Source organism: Phyllopteryx taeniolatus, chromosome 6 (genome assembly GCF_024500385.1).
Source record: "Phyllopteryx taeniolatus isolate TA_2022b chromosome 6, UOR_Ptae_1.2, whole genome shotgun sequence".
Lineage (NCBI taxonomy): Eukaryota > Metazoa > Chordata > Actinopteri > Syngnathiformes > Syngnathidae > Phyllopteryx > Phyllopteryx taeniolatus.
In genome coordinates, this window is record NC_084507.1 from 24161529 (window position 1) to 24175040 (window position 13512).

Genomic DNA, 13512 nt, shown 5'->3' on the forward strand with positions numbered 1-13512 from the left:
CAAAATGGATTGGATGTGACCGGACTAGTCTGACAAGACTATGGTTTGGAGAAATTAGAGGTGGGTAAGCAGTCTGGCCTGGGGCACAGTGGTTGTGGGTTCAAGCCTTGGGCAGGACAATGCTGGATGACCACCAACAAATAATCACACTCCAGTTTATGCTTTATGTTTCATGAATATTTAGATTTTTCCTTGATCATATTAGTTGAAATATACATACAGCTGAGTGTCTGTTATAATTTGGGGCAGCATTTAATACCGAAGTTATTGAATTACACTAGGCTCATATACCAAAGTTTGTAAACATTAGGTCATTTTCTTGCATTTGCATTTGGCCACATCAAGGAAATAAAGTTTTGTTGGCTCTACAATGTTTGCATTCCACGTTACAAATCACTCCAAATTAGTTATTAAGAGTCATAGTGTCGTTCATATTTGAGCTGAAATGAATTCCACTTGAAACATAAACGCATACGCAAGCATGGACTACGTTGTGATACGAATAATTCAGCCCTGGAGATGATTGACTTGTGACATGCGTCTATGACGTGACATCATCTTGAATTGCTGTTTCCACAAAATGACATCTGTCTCCAAATATTTGTCCCCTCGCTCCTTCGCTTGTCGACCATGGCTCGACTATGGACACAGAGGATCGAGGACCAGGGAGTTTACTGATGAAGAAATGAGATCCAGCCAAGCGGTCCAATTGAAAGGACACAAGGAGTCACGTCCGACAAAGGGAAAATTGGTGGATTGCTCGGAATATGGGAAAGGTCACGGGGGTCATTTTGGGAATTTAATAGCACGAGACAGGTTTCTTACATTTTAGGATGAGTGCCACAGTCACTTCATGGAGGAAGATATAGCACAAGCTATTTTATTCAAAGTTTTTCAGTCAGTTGCTAGAGTAGCAAAACAAGGTGGTCAAGTCTGGCACTTGAAGGGGTTCAAGGGAATGAGAGGGCTTTGGAGAAAAAGAAAGTAACTGTAGAAATGATATTAGAAAAGCAGAGGCCAAAAGTTGAATATGTTGTCAAATCAATCAACTATGGCAGGAAAGATGGGATAGAGAAGGGAAAGGGAGACATTTGTGCAAGATTAAAAAGTATATTAAAGTCGATAGCGTAAGTAGTGCGCAGAGGAGGGAGGAAACAATATTTGAACAAGGTTAAGGTTGGGTTACTGTGGTTTAAATAAAACTGTAAAGATGATAGGAAAACATAAGTCAAGGTTATGTGAGGAGTGCCAGGAAGAGGAGTCTCTGGGATACGTATAAGTTACAATACGTTACAATAAGTTACAATATTGCTCGGATTTTTAAGGGGCACGGGACTTAAAAATAAAATGATTGACTTCTATTTATATAATTTCATATCTATGGAATCCAGATCTGTCTGTTCCAAAGTTGGAACAGACAGAAGGAGGCGCTAATGCGCCATCAAGTTTGACTATCAACCGGCGTTACAAGAAAAGAAGAGGTCTCATTTCCGTCGTGGTATGATGACGTTTCACTGTTGGTGGTGTTGCAACATGAGACGAATAATGTAGTTTTACTAAAAAATGGCTAATTCACTTGGGCGTTGTGGTTAATCGGCGGATTTTGCACGTCGCTCATAACAGACTGAGCGAGCTGTAAAATGATGTTGTTGACACGTTTTATTTTGTGAATATTAGTAGCTTGTTACCTATTTCATCGTAGCTCAGTTGCATCGCGCGATAGTGTCGACAGAGATGTGTCAGAACTGAGGCAATTTTGCGAGTCACATATTTTGCTCTCGGCAAGGTTGAGCGCGTTTTGGTTCATTTGTTATTTGCCGAGGTCGAGACCTTTTCTTCGAATGTTGAGGTAACCGCGAGGCATTCGCAACATGTTGAACATTCCAACTCAGTCGTTCCCTTCGCCGAGCTCCCAGCAGCGGGTCGCCCGGCCCGGCCAGTCGGGCAGGGCCAAGGTAACAAGGACACATCTAATGAAACGTTTGGATTGTAAACGTTTGTTGGAAATAATGCATCGAGTTTACGCGTCCTCAAGTATATGCCTGTCCTTTACAATGAAGGTTGCCTTGAAACCAGGCCACAGTCTAATGGACTGGATTCGGTTCTCCAAAAGTGGAAAAGATCTCACCGGCTTGAGGGGGCGTCGGATTGAAGTTACCCAAGAGGAATTGCAGAAACACAACACCAGGAATGACTGCTGGACTTGTATACGAGGTAAGCTGCCACAGGCTGCCACGAGAGAGATGTCAACTCACTTGAGGACTCTTGGGGCTAAAATTGTGACTGAAAGGACCTTTGGTTGAATGACTTTGACTAACAGGCACTCAAAGCCGACGTGCCGTGGCATTGAGCACGGCACCCGACACGAATCGAACTTCTCCCCGTGTGCTAGAACGTTGCCCGCTGCTGTGGTGGCACACTATCAGTAACATACACATTTTCTATGTTTGGTTTAATGCTAATGCTAGTGCCAGCTTTCCCAAAACACATGCCAAAATGTGTTCATGGAAATGTAAGAGTCTCACTGCAACATCATCTGTCCGTCAAATGTTCTCGCTCTTAATCTTTTGAGCTTAACATGGTCAACTGGTAACTATGCATTCCAGGCTGACTTCGTGTGAGAGGCGGTGTACGCCCTCGACTGCCGGCAGACCGATGTGCGATAAATGAGCCTTTCTGCTTGTAGGTATGGTGTATAATGTCACTCCCTATATGGACTACCACCCTGGTGGAGAAGATGAGCTGATGAAAGCAGCAGGCATAGATGGCACTGACCTCTTCGATCAGGTGTGGATGTTTTATGCTGAGTGTTAACGTTTCTATTTAAACTGGCACTGCATTTTACATTATACACAACCAATACCTGCAAATTGTGCTTCCCATTTGTACTTGGGCCTTGACTTTGACTTAGGAGTTTTAAACTGTTGCAAATAAGTAAAGACTCAACAAAGTGACTGTTTGTCCACAGGTCCATCGGTGGGTAAACTATGAGTCCATGTTGAAAGAGTGTCTGGTGGGCAGGATGGCGACGAAGCCCACCACAGCAATTAAAGGTATTTGACTCATTCCGTCCGAAGACGTCATTCAGAATCCATCTATTCGCTCCCAGTGCCGTCTAAAGACATCAATGGCATTTTTCTTTGACGGGGATGGGCGGGGGAGGGTCTGTGCGGTTTGCGTGATCGTCAAGCCTCTGGATAACTGCAACGAGGAATGTCACCCTGTAGAGGTGAACGTCCGTTCCTCAGAGGAAGAAGAAGCAGGGGGCGGGCCGGCGGGGTGCAAGAGACAAGGAGAAGAGACAAACATATTGGCGGAAAAGAGAGAAGACAAAATAAAAGAAATCTCAAAAATAAAACAATGCTTTCGGTACTATAAAGTTACTGCGCCAAGGCAGGAAAAATATTCCTGTGACTGACGGAATCATGCGGCGAATCAATAAAGGATGACGCTCCGAGCCGATCGCTTTGTTGCAAAGCGATCGTCCAAAATGCCGGCCCATACGTACGGCGGGATGCTCTCGGCCGCTCGCCAGCTGATCGTCTGCCGACCAGGATTTGAATAAATGGGATCCAGAATCGTCAGATGAGTGAAGTCCCCTGGATAGCCTCGAAGCAGCCAAGCTTCATCCCGAGCTTCCTCCGACGAAGATGAAGACTAAGGTAACTTGTTTGCAGCTAGCGTTAGCTATATTTAGTGAGCCAAAAAAACAGAATTTAGTCCCACTAGTTCACATTACAATGTAACATCTGTCTCCAGTACTGATTAGAGTTTTCCATTCACAGCTCGTCCATCTTGCAGGAATTCAAGACCCGCGAGTCGAACTTCTTTTCGGACTGCGAGGAAGAAAAGTAATTTTTTTTTTAACCCTTGCAGAAAACGTCATCAATAAAAAGTATTCTCTAATAATCATAGATTTTTTTAAACTTCCAGGTTATGCATCCAGCAGACGTTCGACTCCCATTCCAATACGCAGGTAATTGAAAGATTTTTTTTGTGTCCACGACAGCAATTTCAACAATGTCCATCCATCCATCCATTTTTCTACCGCTTATCCGGGTCGGGACGCGGGGGAAGTAGCTTGAGCAGGGACGCCCAGACTTCCCTCTCCCCAGCCACTTCATCCAGCTCTTCCGGGCGGATCCCGAGGCGTTCCCAGGCCAGCCGGAGGACGTAGTCTCTCCAGCGTGTCCTGGGTCGTCCCCGTGGTCTCCTCCCGGTGGGACGTGCCCGGAACACCTCACCAGGGAGGCGTCCGGGAGGCATCCGAATCAGATGCCCCAGCCACCTCATCTGCCTCCTCTCAATGCGGAGGAGCGCAGCGACTCGACTCTGAGATCCTCCCGGATGACCGAGCTTCTCACCCTATCTCTAAGGGAGAGCCCGGACACCCTGCGGAGGAAACTCATTTCGGCCGATTGTATCCGGGATCTTGTTCTTTCGGTCACGACCCACAGCTCTTGACCATAGGTGAGGGTAGGAACGTAGATCGACCGGTAAATCGAGAGCTACGCCTTTCGGCTTAGCTCCTTCTTTACCACAACGGACCGATACAAAGTCCGCATCACTGCAGACGCTGCACCGATCCGCCTGTCGATCTCCCGTTCCATTCTTCCCTCACTCGTGAACAACAAGACCCCAAGATACTTGAACTGCTCCACTTGGGACAGGATCTCATCCCCGACCTGGAGAGGGCATGCCACTCTTTTCTGACTGAGGACCATGGTCTCAGATTTGGAGGTGCTAATTCTCATCCCAGCCGCTTCGCACTCGGCTGCGAACTGCTCCAGTGAGAGTTGGAGGTCACGGCTTGATGAAGCCAACAGAACCACATCATCAGCAAAAAGCAGAGATGCGTTACTGAGGCCACCAAACCGGACCCCGTCTACGCTTCGTCTGCGCCTAGAAATTCTGTCTATAAAGTTATGAAAAGAATCGGTGACAAAGGGCAGCCTTGGCGGAGTCCAACCCTCACCGGAAACGAGTCCGACTTATTGCCGGATATGCGGACCAAACTCTGACTCCGGTCGTACAGGGACCGAACAGCCCGTATCAGGGGGTTCGCTACCCCATACTCCCGAAGCACCCCCACAGGACCCCCCGAGGGACACGGTCGAACGCCTTCTCCAAGTCCACAAAACAGTCTTTCTCCATGGCCTCACCAAACTCCTCCCATACCAGAGTTTTTGCTTCAGCGACCACCAGAGCTGCATTCCGCTTGGCTAGCCGGTACCCATCAGCTGCCTCAGGAGTCCCACAGGCCGAAAAGGCCCGATAGGACTCCTTTTTCAGCTTGACGGCATCCCTCACCGTTGGTGTCCACCAACGGGTTCGGGGATTGCCGCCACGACAGGCACTGACCACCTTACGGCCACAGCTCTGTTCGGCCGCCTCAGCAATGGAGACGCGGAACAAGGTCCACTTGGACTCGATGTCCCCCGCCTCCCCCGGAACATGAGCAAAGTTCTGTCGGAGGTGGGAGTTGAAACTCCTTCTGACAGGGGATTCTGCCAGACGTTCCCAGCAGACCCTCACAATACGTTTGGGCCTGCCACGTCGGACCGGCATCTTCCCCCACCATCGGAGCCAACTCACCACCAGGTGGTGATCAGTTGACAGCTCCGCCCCTCTCTTCACCCGAGTGTCCAAGACATGCGGCCGCAAGTCCGATGACACGACCAGAAAGTCGATCATCGAACTGCGACCTAGGGTGTCCTGGTGCCAAGTGCACGTGTGGACACCCTTATGCTTGAACATGGTGTTCGTTATGGACAATCTGTGACGAGCACAGAAGTCCAATAACAGAACACCGCTCTGGTTCTGATCGGGGGGGCCGTTCCTCCCAATCACGCCCTTCCAGGTCTCACTGTCATTGCCCACATGAGCATTGAAGTCCCCCAACAGAACAATGGAGTCCCCAGCGGGAGCGCTCTCCAGCACCCCCTCCAAGGACTCCAAAAAGGGTGGGTACTCTGAATTGCTGTTTGGTGCATAGGCACAAACAACAGTCAGGACCCGTCCCCCCACCCGTAGGCGGAGGGAGGCTACCCTCTCGTCCACCGGGGTGAACCCCAACGTACAGGCGCCGAGCCGGGGGGCAATAAGTATACCCACACCTGCTCGGCGCCTCTCACCGTGGGCAACTCCTGAGTGGAAGAGAGTCCAACCCCTCTCCAGAGGACTGGTACCAGAGGCCTAGCTGTGCGTGGAGGCGAGTCCGACTATATCTAGTCGGAACTTCTCGACCTCACACACCAGCCAGAGAGGTGACATTCCACGTCCCTAGAGCCAGCTTCTGTAGCCGGGGATCGGATCGCCAAGGTCCCTGCCTTCGGCCACCGCCCAGCTCACACTGCACCTGACCCCTATGGCCCCTCCCACAGGTGGTGAGCACATGGGAAGGGGGACCCACGTTACCCTTTCGGGCTGTGCCCGGCCGGGCCCCATGGGTGCAGGCCCGGCCACCAGGCGCTCGCCTTCGAGCCCCACCACCAGGCCTGGCTCCAGTGGGGGGCCCCGGTGACCCGCGTCCGGGCAAGGGAAAACAAAGTCCATTGTTTGTCGTCATCATTAGGGGTCTTTGTGCCGTGCTTTGTCTGGTCCCTCACCTAGGACCTGTTTGTCATGGGTGACCCTGCCAGGGGCATAAAGCCCCAGACAACTTAGCTCCTAGGATCACTGGGACACACAAACCCCTCCACCAAGACAAGGTGACGGCTCAAGGAGGGGATTTCAACAATGTATTTTATAGTAATAGTTATATTTCTAAACTGCACAGGTTCTGCTTCAAGCAGAAGTAGCGACTGGTTTCAAGGAGACCACCACACAAGGAGACAACCACACAAGATCCCATTCACTGCCACCAAAGAATAAAATCGAGATGTATATAAAACCTTGCAAGATTTTATGCACAAGGTAATAAAAACCTGGACCATTGAGCAAACTGTAGAGGAGGAGAGTTTGGAGGAAAAAAGTGCAATGTGGGAGCCCCATTTGTTCATGCATTTTTGTCGAATGTAAATTCTGTTCATAGTTATACTTTTTTCTGTCAAAAGTACTTTCTCGGTGTTGGTTTATGTTCAGATGTTTGAGATTTTCACTAAAGGAAAAAAAAAATACTGGTGTCTAAGTCATTGTTCTGCTTGATGTGTCTGCTTTCACAAAAAGGCTTTTTTGTCCGTTTTTTTCCTCCAGAAACGGATTTGGCTGAAAGTAGCTTATATTTCACTGCTAATTACGAAAGAACGGTATAAACTAGAGACAAACCTTTTCTGAGGAAAGAAAAGAATCCTATTTTTCTTTTGGTGTTTACAGTGGGTACGGAATGTATTCAGACGCCCTGACGTTTTGTACTCTTTGTTATATTGCAGCCATTTGCAAAAATCATTTAAGTTCATTTTTTTTCCTCATTAATGTACACACAGCACCTCACATTGACAGAAAAAAACGGAATTGTTGAAATCTTTGCAGATTTATTAAAAAAGAAAAACTGAAATGTCACACAGCCATAAGTATTCACACCCTTTGCTGTGACACTGGTCACTGGTGCTGTCCATTTCTTCTGGTCATGCTTGAGATGGTTCTACACCTTCATTGGAGTCCAATTGTGTTTGATGATACTGATTGGACTTGATTAGGAAAGCCACGCACCTGTCTATATAAGACCTTACAGCTCACAGTGCATGTCAGAGCAAATGAGAATCATGAGGTCAAAGGAACTGCCTGAAGAGTTCAGAGACAGAATTGTGACAAGGCACAGATCTGGTCAAGGTTACAAAAAAATTCTGCTGCACTGAAGGTTTCTAAGAGCACAGTGGCCTCCATAATCCTTAAATAGAAGGCGTTTGGGAGGACCAGAACCCTTCCTAGAGCTGGCCATCCGGCCAAACTGAGCAATCGGGGGAGAAGAGCCTTAGTGAGCGAGGTAAAGAAGAATCTGGCTGAGCTCCAGAGATGCAGTCGGGAGATGGAAGAAAGTTCTAGAAAGTCAACCGTCACTGCACCCCTCCACCAGTCGGGGCTTTATGGCCTAATGAGACCAAGATAGAAATTGTTGGCATTAATTCCAAGCGGTATGTGTGGAGAAAACCAGGCACTGCTCATCACCTGTCCAATACAGTCCCAACAGTGAAGCATGGTGGTGGCAGCATCATGCTGTGGGGGTGTTTTTCAGCTGCAGGGAAAGGGAGACTGGTTGCAATCGAAGGAAAGATGAATGCTGCCAAGTACAGGGATATCCTGGACGAAAACCTTCTCCAGAGTGCTCAGAACCTCAGACTGGGCCGAAGGTTCACCTTCCAACAAGACAATGACCCTAAGCACACAGCTAAAATACTCTGTGACTGTGCTTGAATGACCCAGCCAGAGCCCTGACTTAAACCCAATTGAGCATCTCTGGAGAGACCTGAAAATGGCAGCCCACCAATGTTCACCATCCAACCTGACAGAACTGGAGAGGATCTGCAAGGAGGAATGGCAGATGACCCCCAACTCCAGGTGTGAAAAACATTTTGCATCATTCTCAAAAAGACTCATAGCAGTATTTGCTCAAAAGGGTGGTTCTACTAAATACTGAGCAAAGGGTCTGGATACTTATGGCTGTGTGTGATATTTCAGTTTTTCTTTTTTAATAAATCTGCAAAAATTTCAACAATTCTGTTTTTTTCTGTCAAAATGGGGTGCTGGAAATTCATTCCTAATCAAGTCCAATCAATACAATCAGGAGAATCTGGACTCCAATGAAGGTGTAGAACCATCTCAAGGATGATCTGAATTTATGGACAGCACCTGAGTTAAATCTATACGTGTCACAGCAAATGATTTTCGCAAATGACTGCAATATAACGAAGCGTGACAAATTTTTAGGGGGTCTGAATACTTTCTGTACCCATTGTGTATATATGCAACTTCCCCATGAGGTGAAGCAACCACAGTGTCGTTTCGGTTTCCAATTCCAATGAAGTTGGGACGCAACTTTTTATGGCTGCAACACGTTCCAAAAAAGCTGGAACAGGGTCATGTTTTCCACTGTGTTACATCACCTTTTCTTTTAACAACATTCAATAAATGTTTGGGAATCTGGAGAAATCACTGCATGTAAGCACCAAGGCCGAAACCCAACATCGAATGCCCGTGACCTTCGATCCCTCAGGCGGCACTGCATCAAAAACAGACGTCAATGTGTAAAGGATATCACCACATGGGCTCAGGAACACTTCAGAAAACCAATGTCAGTAAATACAGTTCGGCGCTACATCCGTAAGTGCAACTTGAAACTCTACTATGCAAAGCAAAAGCTATTTATCAACAACACCCAGAAACGCCGCTGGCTTCTCTGTGCCTGAGCTCATCTTAGATGGACTGATGGAAAGCGGAAAAGTGTTCTGTGGTCCGACGAGTCCACATTTCAAGTGTTTTTTGGAAATTGTGGACGTCGTGTCCTCTGGGCCAAAGAGGAAAAGAACCATCCGGACTGTTATGGACGGAAAGTTCAAAGGCCAGGATCTGTGATGTTATGGAGCTGTGTTAGTGCCAATGGCATGGGTAGCTTAGACATCTGTGAAGGCACCATTAATGCTGAAAGGTACACACAGGTTTTGGAGAAACATGCTGCCATCCAAGCAACGTCTTTTTCATGGACGCCCCTGCTTATTTCAGCAAGACAATGCCAAACCACATTCTGCACGTGTTACAACAGCGTGGCTTTGTGGTAAAAGAGTGTGGGTACTAGACTGGCCTGCCTGCAGTCCAGACCTGTCTCCCATTGAAAATGTGTGGCGCATTATGAAGCGTAAAATAATAAAACGGAGACCCCAGACTGTTGAACAGCTGAAGCTGTACATCAAGCAAGAATGGGAAAGAATTTCACCTACAAAACTTCAACAATGAGTGTCCTCAGTTCCCAAACGTTTATTGAATGTTGTTAAAAGAAAAGGTGACGTAACACAGTGGTAAACATGAGCCTGTCCCGGCTTTTTTGGAACGTGTTGCAGCCAGAAAATTCCAAGTTAATGATTATTTGCTAAAAACAATCAAGTTGATCAGTTTGAACATTAAATATCTTGTCTTTGTTGTGTATTCAATTCAATATAGGTTGAACATGATTTGCAAATCATTGTATTCTGTATTTTATTCATGTTTAGCACAACGCCCCAACTTCTTTGGAATTGTGGTTGTATATCCATGATCTTATTGGACAATTTTAAGGAAACAATCATTTGCAGTATTCTAACGGATGCTGGTTGCTTCTACCGTAATCTCGAGAATTATATCCTTTCATACATAAGTTTTCTAGTGTTTTTTTTTTTTAATTAGGGTTTGCTGATTATGACCCTATCCCAGCTGACTTTGGCCTTGATGTGGGGTACACCATGGACTGGTTCCCAGTCAAATGCAGGATGACCAACAATCATTCACACTTGTGGACAACAGTCTTCAAGTAACCTATCATTCATTTTTGGGGGAATGTGGGAGGAAGCCGGAGAACCTTGCGAAAGCCCACTCAAGCAGGGGGAGAACATGCAAACTCCACACAGAAAGGCCTTAGTAGAGAGTCCGACCCAGAAACCTCTGAACTGCGGGGTAGACATGCTAACAACCGTGCTCACCAACTATCCATTTTAAATGTATTTGAATCCCTTAACACAACATTTTAACAAATTTTGCAATTTACTTGTTTCCTGCTAAAAAGATGCCTATCCACCAAATGCAAATTCACATTAACTACGCCAGGCCAGGGTATGAATCATTTTGTCTAGTCGTGGTGGACAAGTGAAGCCTCATGAAGCACTGAGGCTTTCCTAACAATTGTGCTGAAAAAGATTCCAAGCTTCAAGGCTTCAGTGACGGTGACATCTGGTGGACAATTGAAGCCATAGCAACTTGTAAAGCGCACGATTGAAGCACTGACACTGCTTCCCATGACGGCAATAAAAGCCATTCCAGTGTTTCGTTGGTTCATACCAAATAATGATTATATCGTCATTACAATAAAATATGCAGATGCTCTCCCCCATACTCTAAAACACATTCCAGATTAAGCCAAAGAATAAATGAAATGCCATGAGCCAATGCCACACAGTGAAAGACTATGAGCCAATGAAAACCTTCGAAACATTTTGAAGGAATGACGCGCGAAGCGAAAGAGCGAAGACGTTCGAAGGTCACGGGACACTTTTGTTTTGAAAGCTCCAAAGCCTCGGTATCATTTGCCCATCACTAGTTAACTGTTCCTGCCAGAAATGTTTGTGCGTTACTAACTTTATTCATAAAAGAATGTAAATGTCTGTTAACGCTGTTTAATAGGATGTTGTCGTGTGCCTTCACAATTTCAGTGCATCAAAGTATGTGATGGATCACAAGCAATTAACATTAATGAGCAGACAACATTTTTTGATACACATTTTATTTAATTGAACAATTTTGTTCCCCCCCCCCCCCCATTTTCTCCTTAGCAATGATGCCACCACCTCTACCAGTCTTCACCACCTCTAACCAAGTGTCTCCTCTTTCCGTCAAAGACTCTCGACCTCGGTATAAAAAGACGTTTGTAATATAATTAAAACCAATAACAATGTCAATTGATTTTTCTTTTTTCTTTTCTTACATTGTTTTTCTTTCCCCCCTCTGCTGTCTCATCTGTGTGTTGTCCTTGCAGGTACGACTGGTTCCAAACTGCAACAACACTGCATCTGGTTATTTATGCCCAAAGGAAGGTATAGCACTTATCTGCTACGTATGTCCACCTCTTTCATAGGACAAAAAAGTTCAACGAACACCTACGGAGTATCTCATGATAATTAAAAAAGCTTGAATAAATAAATACAAAGAAATTAATATACTATGTAAAATAAAACATTTACAGGTCTCTACACTAACTTTTACATTGGTAGTAGCACTGGACCATGCATGATGTATGTAGTCTAATGTAATTGGCATGCCGTAGCTTTGTATACAATAATGATTGACATTGACTCAAGTTATATCTGCAAAATATTTTACTGTGAATGAGGTTTGTCTGCAACAAGCAGTGGCTGACGAAACAGGTCATTTCTTTTATATAATTTTAAAAGAATGGAAACGTGTATGTTCAGATAAAAGCAAAGCATAACAAAAGGCATGCATGTTTACATGTATTCTGTATAGTTATTTTTTTAACTTTTTATCATACAAGCCCAATTCCAATGAAGTTGGGACGTTGTGTTAAACATAAATAAAAACAGAATACAATGATTTGCAAATCATGTTCAACCTATATTGAATTGAATACACTACAAAGACAAGATATTTAATGTTCAAACTGATAAACCTTATTGTTTTTAGCTATTAATCATTAACCTAGAATTTGATGGCCGCAACACGTTCCAAAAACGCTGGGACAGGCTCATGTTTACCACTGTGTTACATCACCTTTTCTTTCAACAACATTCAATAAACGTTTGGGAACTGAGGACACTCATTGTTGAAGTTTTGTAGGTGAAATTCTTTCCCATTCTTGCTTGATGTACAGCTTCAGCTGTTCAACAGTCTGGGGTCTCCGTTTTATTATTTTACGCTTCATAATGCGCCACACATTTTCAATGGGAGACAGGTCTGGACTGCAGGCAGGCCAGTCTAGTACCCACACTCTTTTACCACAAAGCCACGCTGTTGTAACACGTGCAGAATGTGCTTTGGCATTGTCTTGCTGAAATAAGTTCTTATTAAATGTCGGGGGCAAATATGTATGTGACAAAAAGATGATGACCAAATAAAACAGAAGCATGCAATTTAGAAAGGTCTAAGCCTGGGGTGGGTTTTTTTAGGTTACTTATGGGTGTGGTTTACCTTTAAAAACACTTTTTGTATTTATTTTTAATGTTTTTTTAAATAATGCAATTTTGTCATGTAACCCTTAGATACCCAACACGGGATGTACCGTTGTTGATCTTGAGGCTGGCGTACTACGAGTAGAAGTCCTGCTTGGAAAAATGTCGTACATGGTACATTTACGTGAGTTGAAATTGTACTTTGTTTTCATGCAAAAACACATTTTGTAGTTCTGTTAGTTGGTGGTACAGGATGTTATCAATGTGACAAATGTGTAATTGTTAGAACATGTATTTCTCGGTAAAGCCGTAGAAAACAAAGTCTGGAAAGTGACAGTAAAGGGCACCATATTTTTACCCATCATGACGTAATGTCACTGCAATTGAATGCAACAGAATTGACTATTTCCAAAGTTTACCATATGTAAGGGTTATTTTACTCAGAAACCTCACTATATATATATATATATATATATATATATATATATAGATATACACACACATACACGTGTGTGTGTCTATACAAGAAATATGGCGGGGAATATTTTACCAAAGTGAACCCAGTAAAAAAAACAAAAGAAATCTTTTGACACAAAATAAATACATTTGCCATCTCTTTAAAGTAATGATGCTAGATTTTCTTTAATTCAAATTTGATTCGGCTTTACCACCCACAGGTGTCATCTTTTCTCTTTTTTTGGCTGTC

General features: G+C 44.8%; 1 protein-coding gene and 1 long non-coding RNA gene across 6 annotated transcripts in view; both read left to right on the forward strand.

Annotated features, from left to right (window-relative positions):
- The first annotated feature begins 1491 nt into the window (after positions 1 to 1491).
- LOC133480018 (cytochrome b5 reductase 4) overlaps positions 1492 to 13512 on the forward strand; it is a 59125-nt gene continuing 47104 nt past the window's right edge. For all 5 annotated transcript variants that reach the window (XR_009789147.1, XR_009789146.1, XR_009789148.1 and 2 more), the window contains exons 1-7: positions 1492 to 1955; positions 2061 to 2214; positions 2687 to 2787; positions 2969 to 3053; positions 11454 to 11532; positions 11657 to 11714; positions 12897 to 12990. Coding sequence is in view for 2 of the 5 variants with exons in the window: in XM_061777647.1 (XP_061633631.1) it covers positions 1872 to 1955; positions 2061 to 2214; positions 2687 to 2787; positions 2969 to 3053; positions 11454 to 11532; positions 11657 to 11714; positions 12897 to 12990 (655 nt within the window). In the remaining 3 variants the exon portion in view is untranslated. The remainder of the gene's footprint in view (positions 1956 to 2060; positions 2215 to 2686; positions 2788 to 2968; positions 3054 to 11453; positions 11533 to 11656; positions 11715 to 12896; positions 12991 to 13512) is intronic.
- LOC133480019 (uncharacterized) lies at positions 3423 to 7139 on the forward strand. The gene is made up of 4 exons (XR_009789149.1): positions 3423 to 3662; positions 3786 to 3851; positions 3934 to 3976; positions 6779 to 7139. It is a non-coding gene; the product is annotated as an uncharacterized LOC133480019 (long non-coding RNA).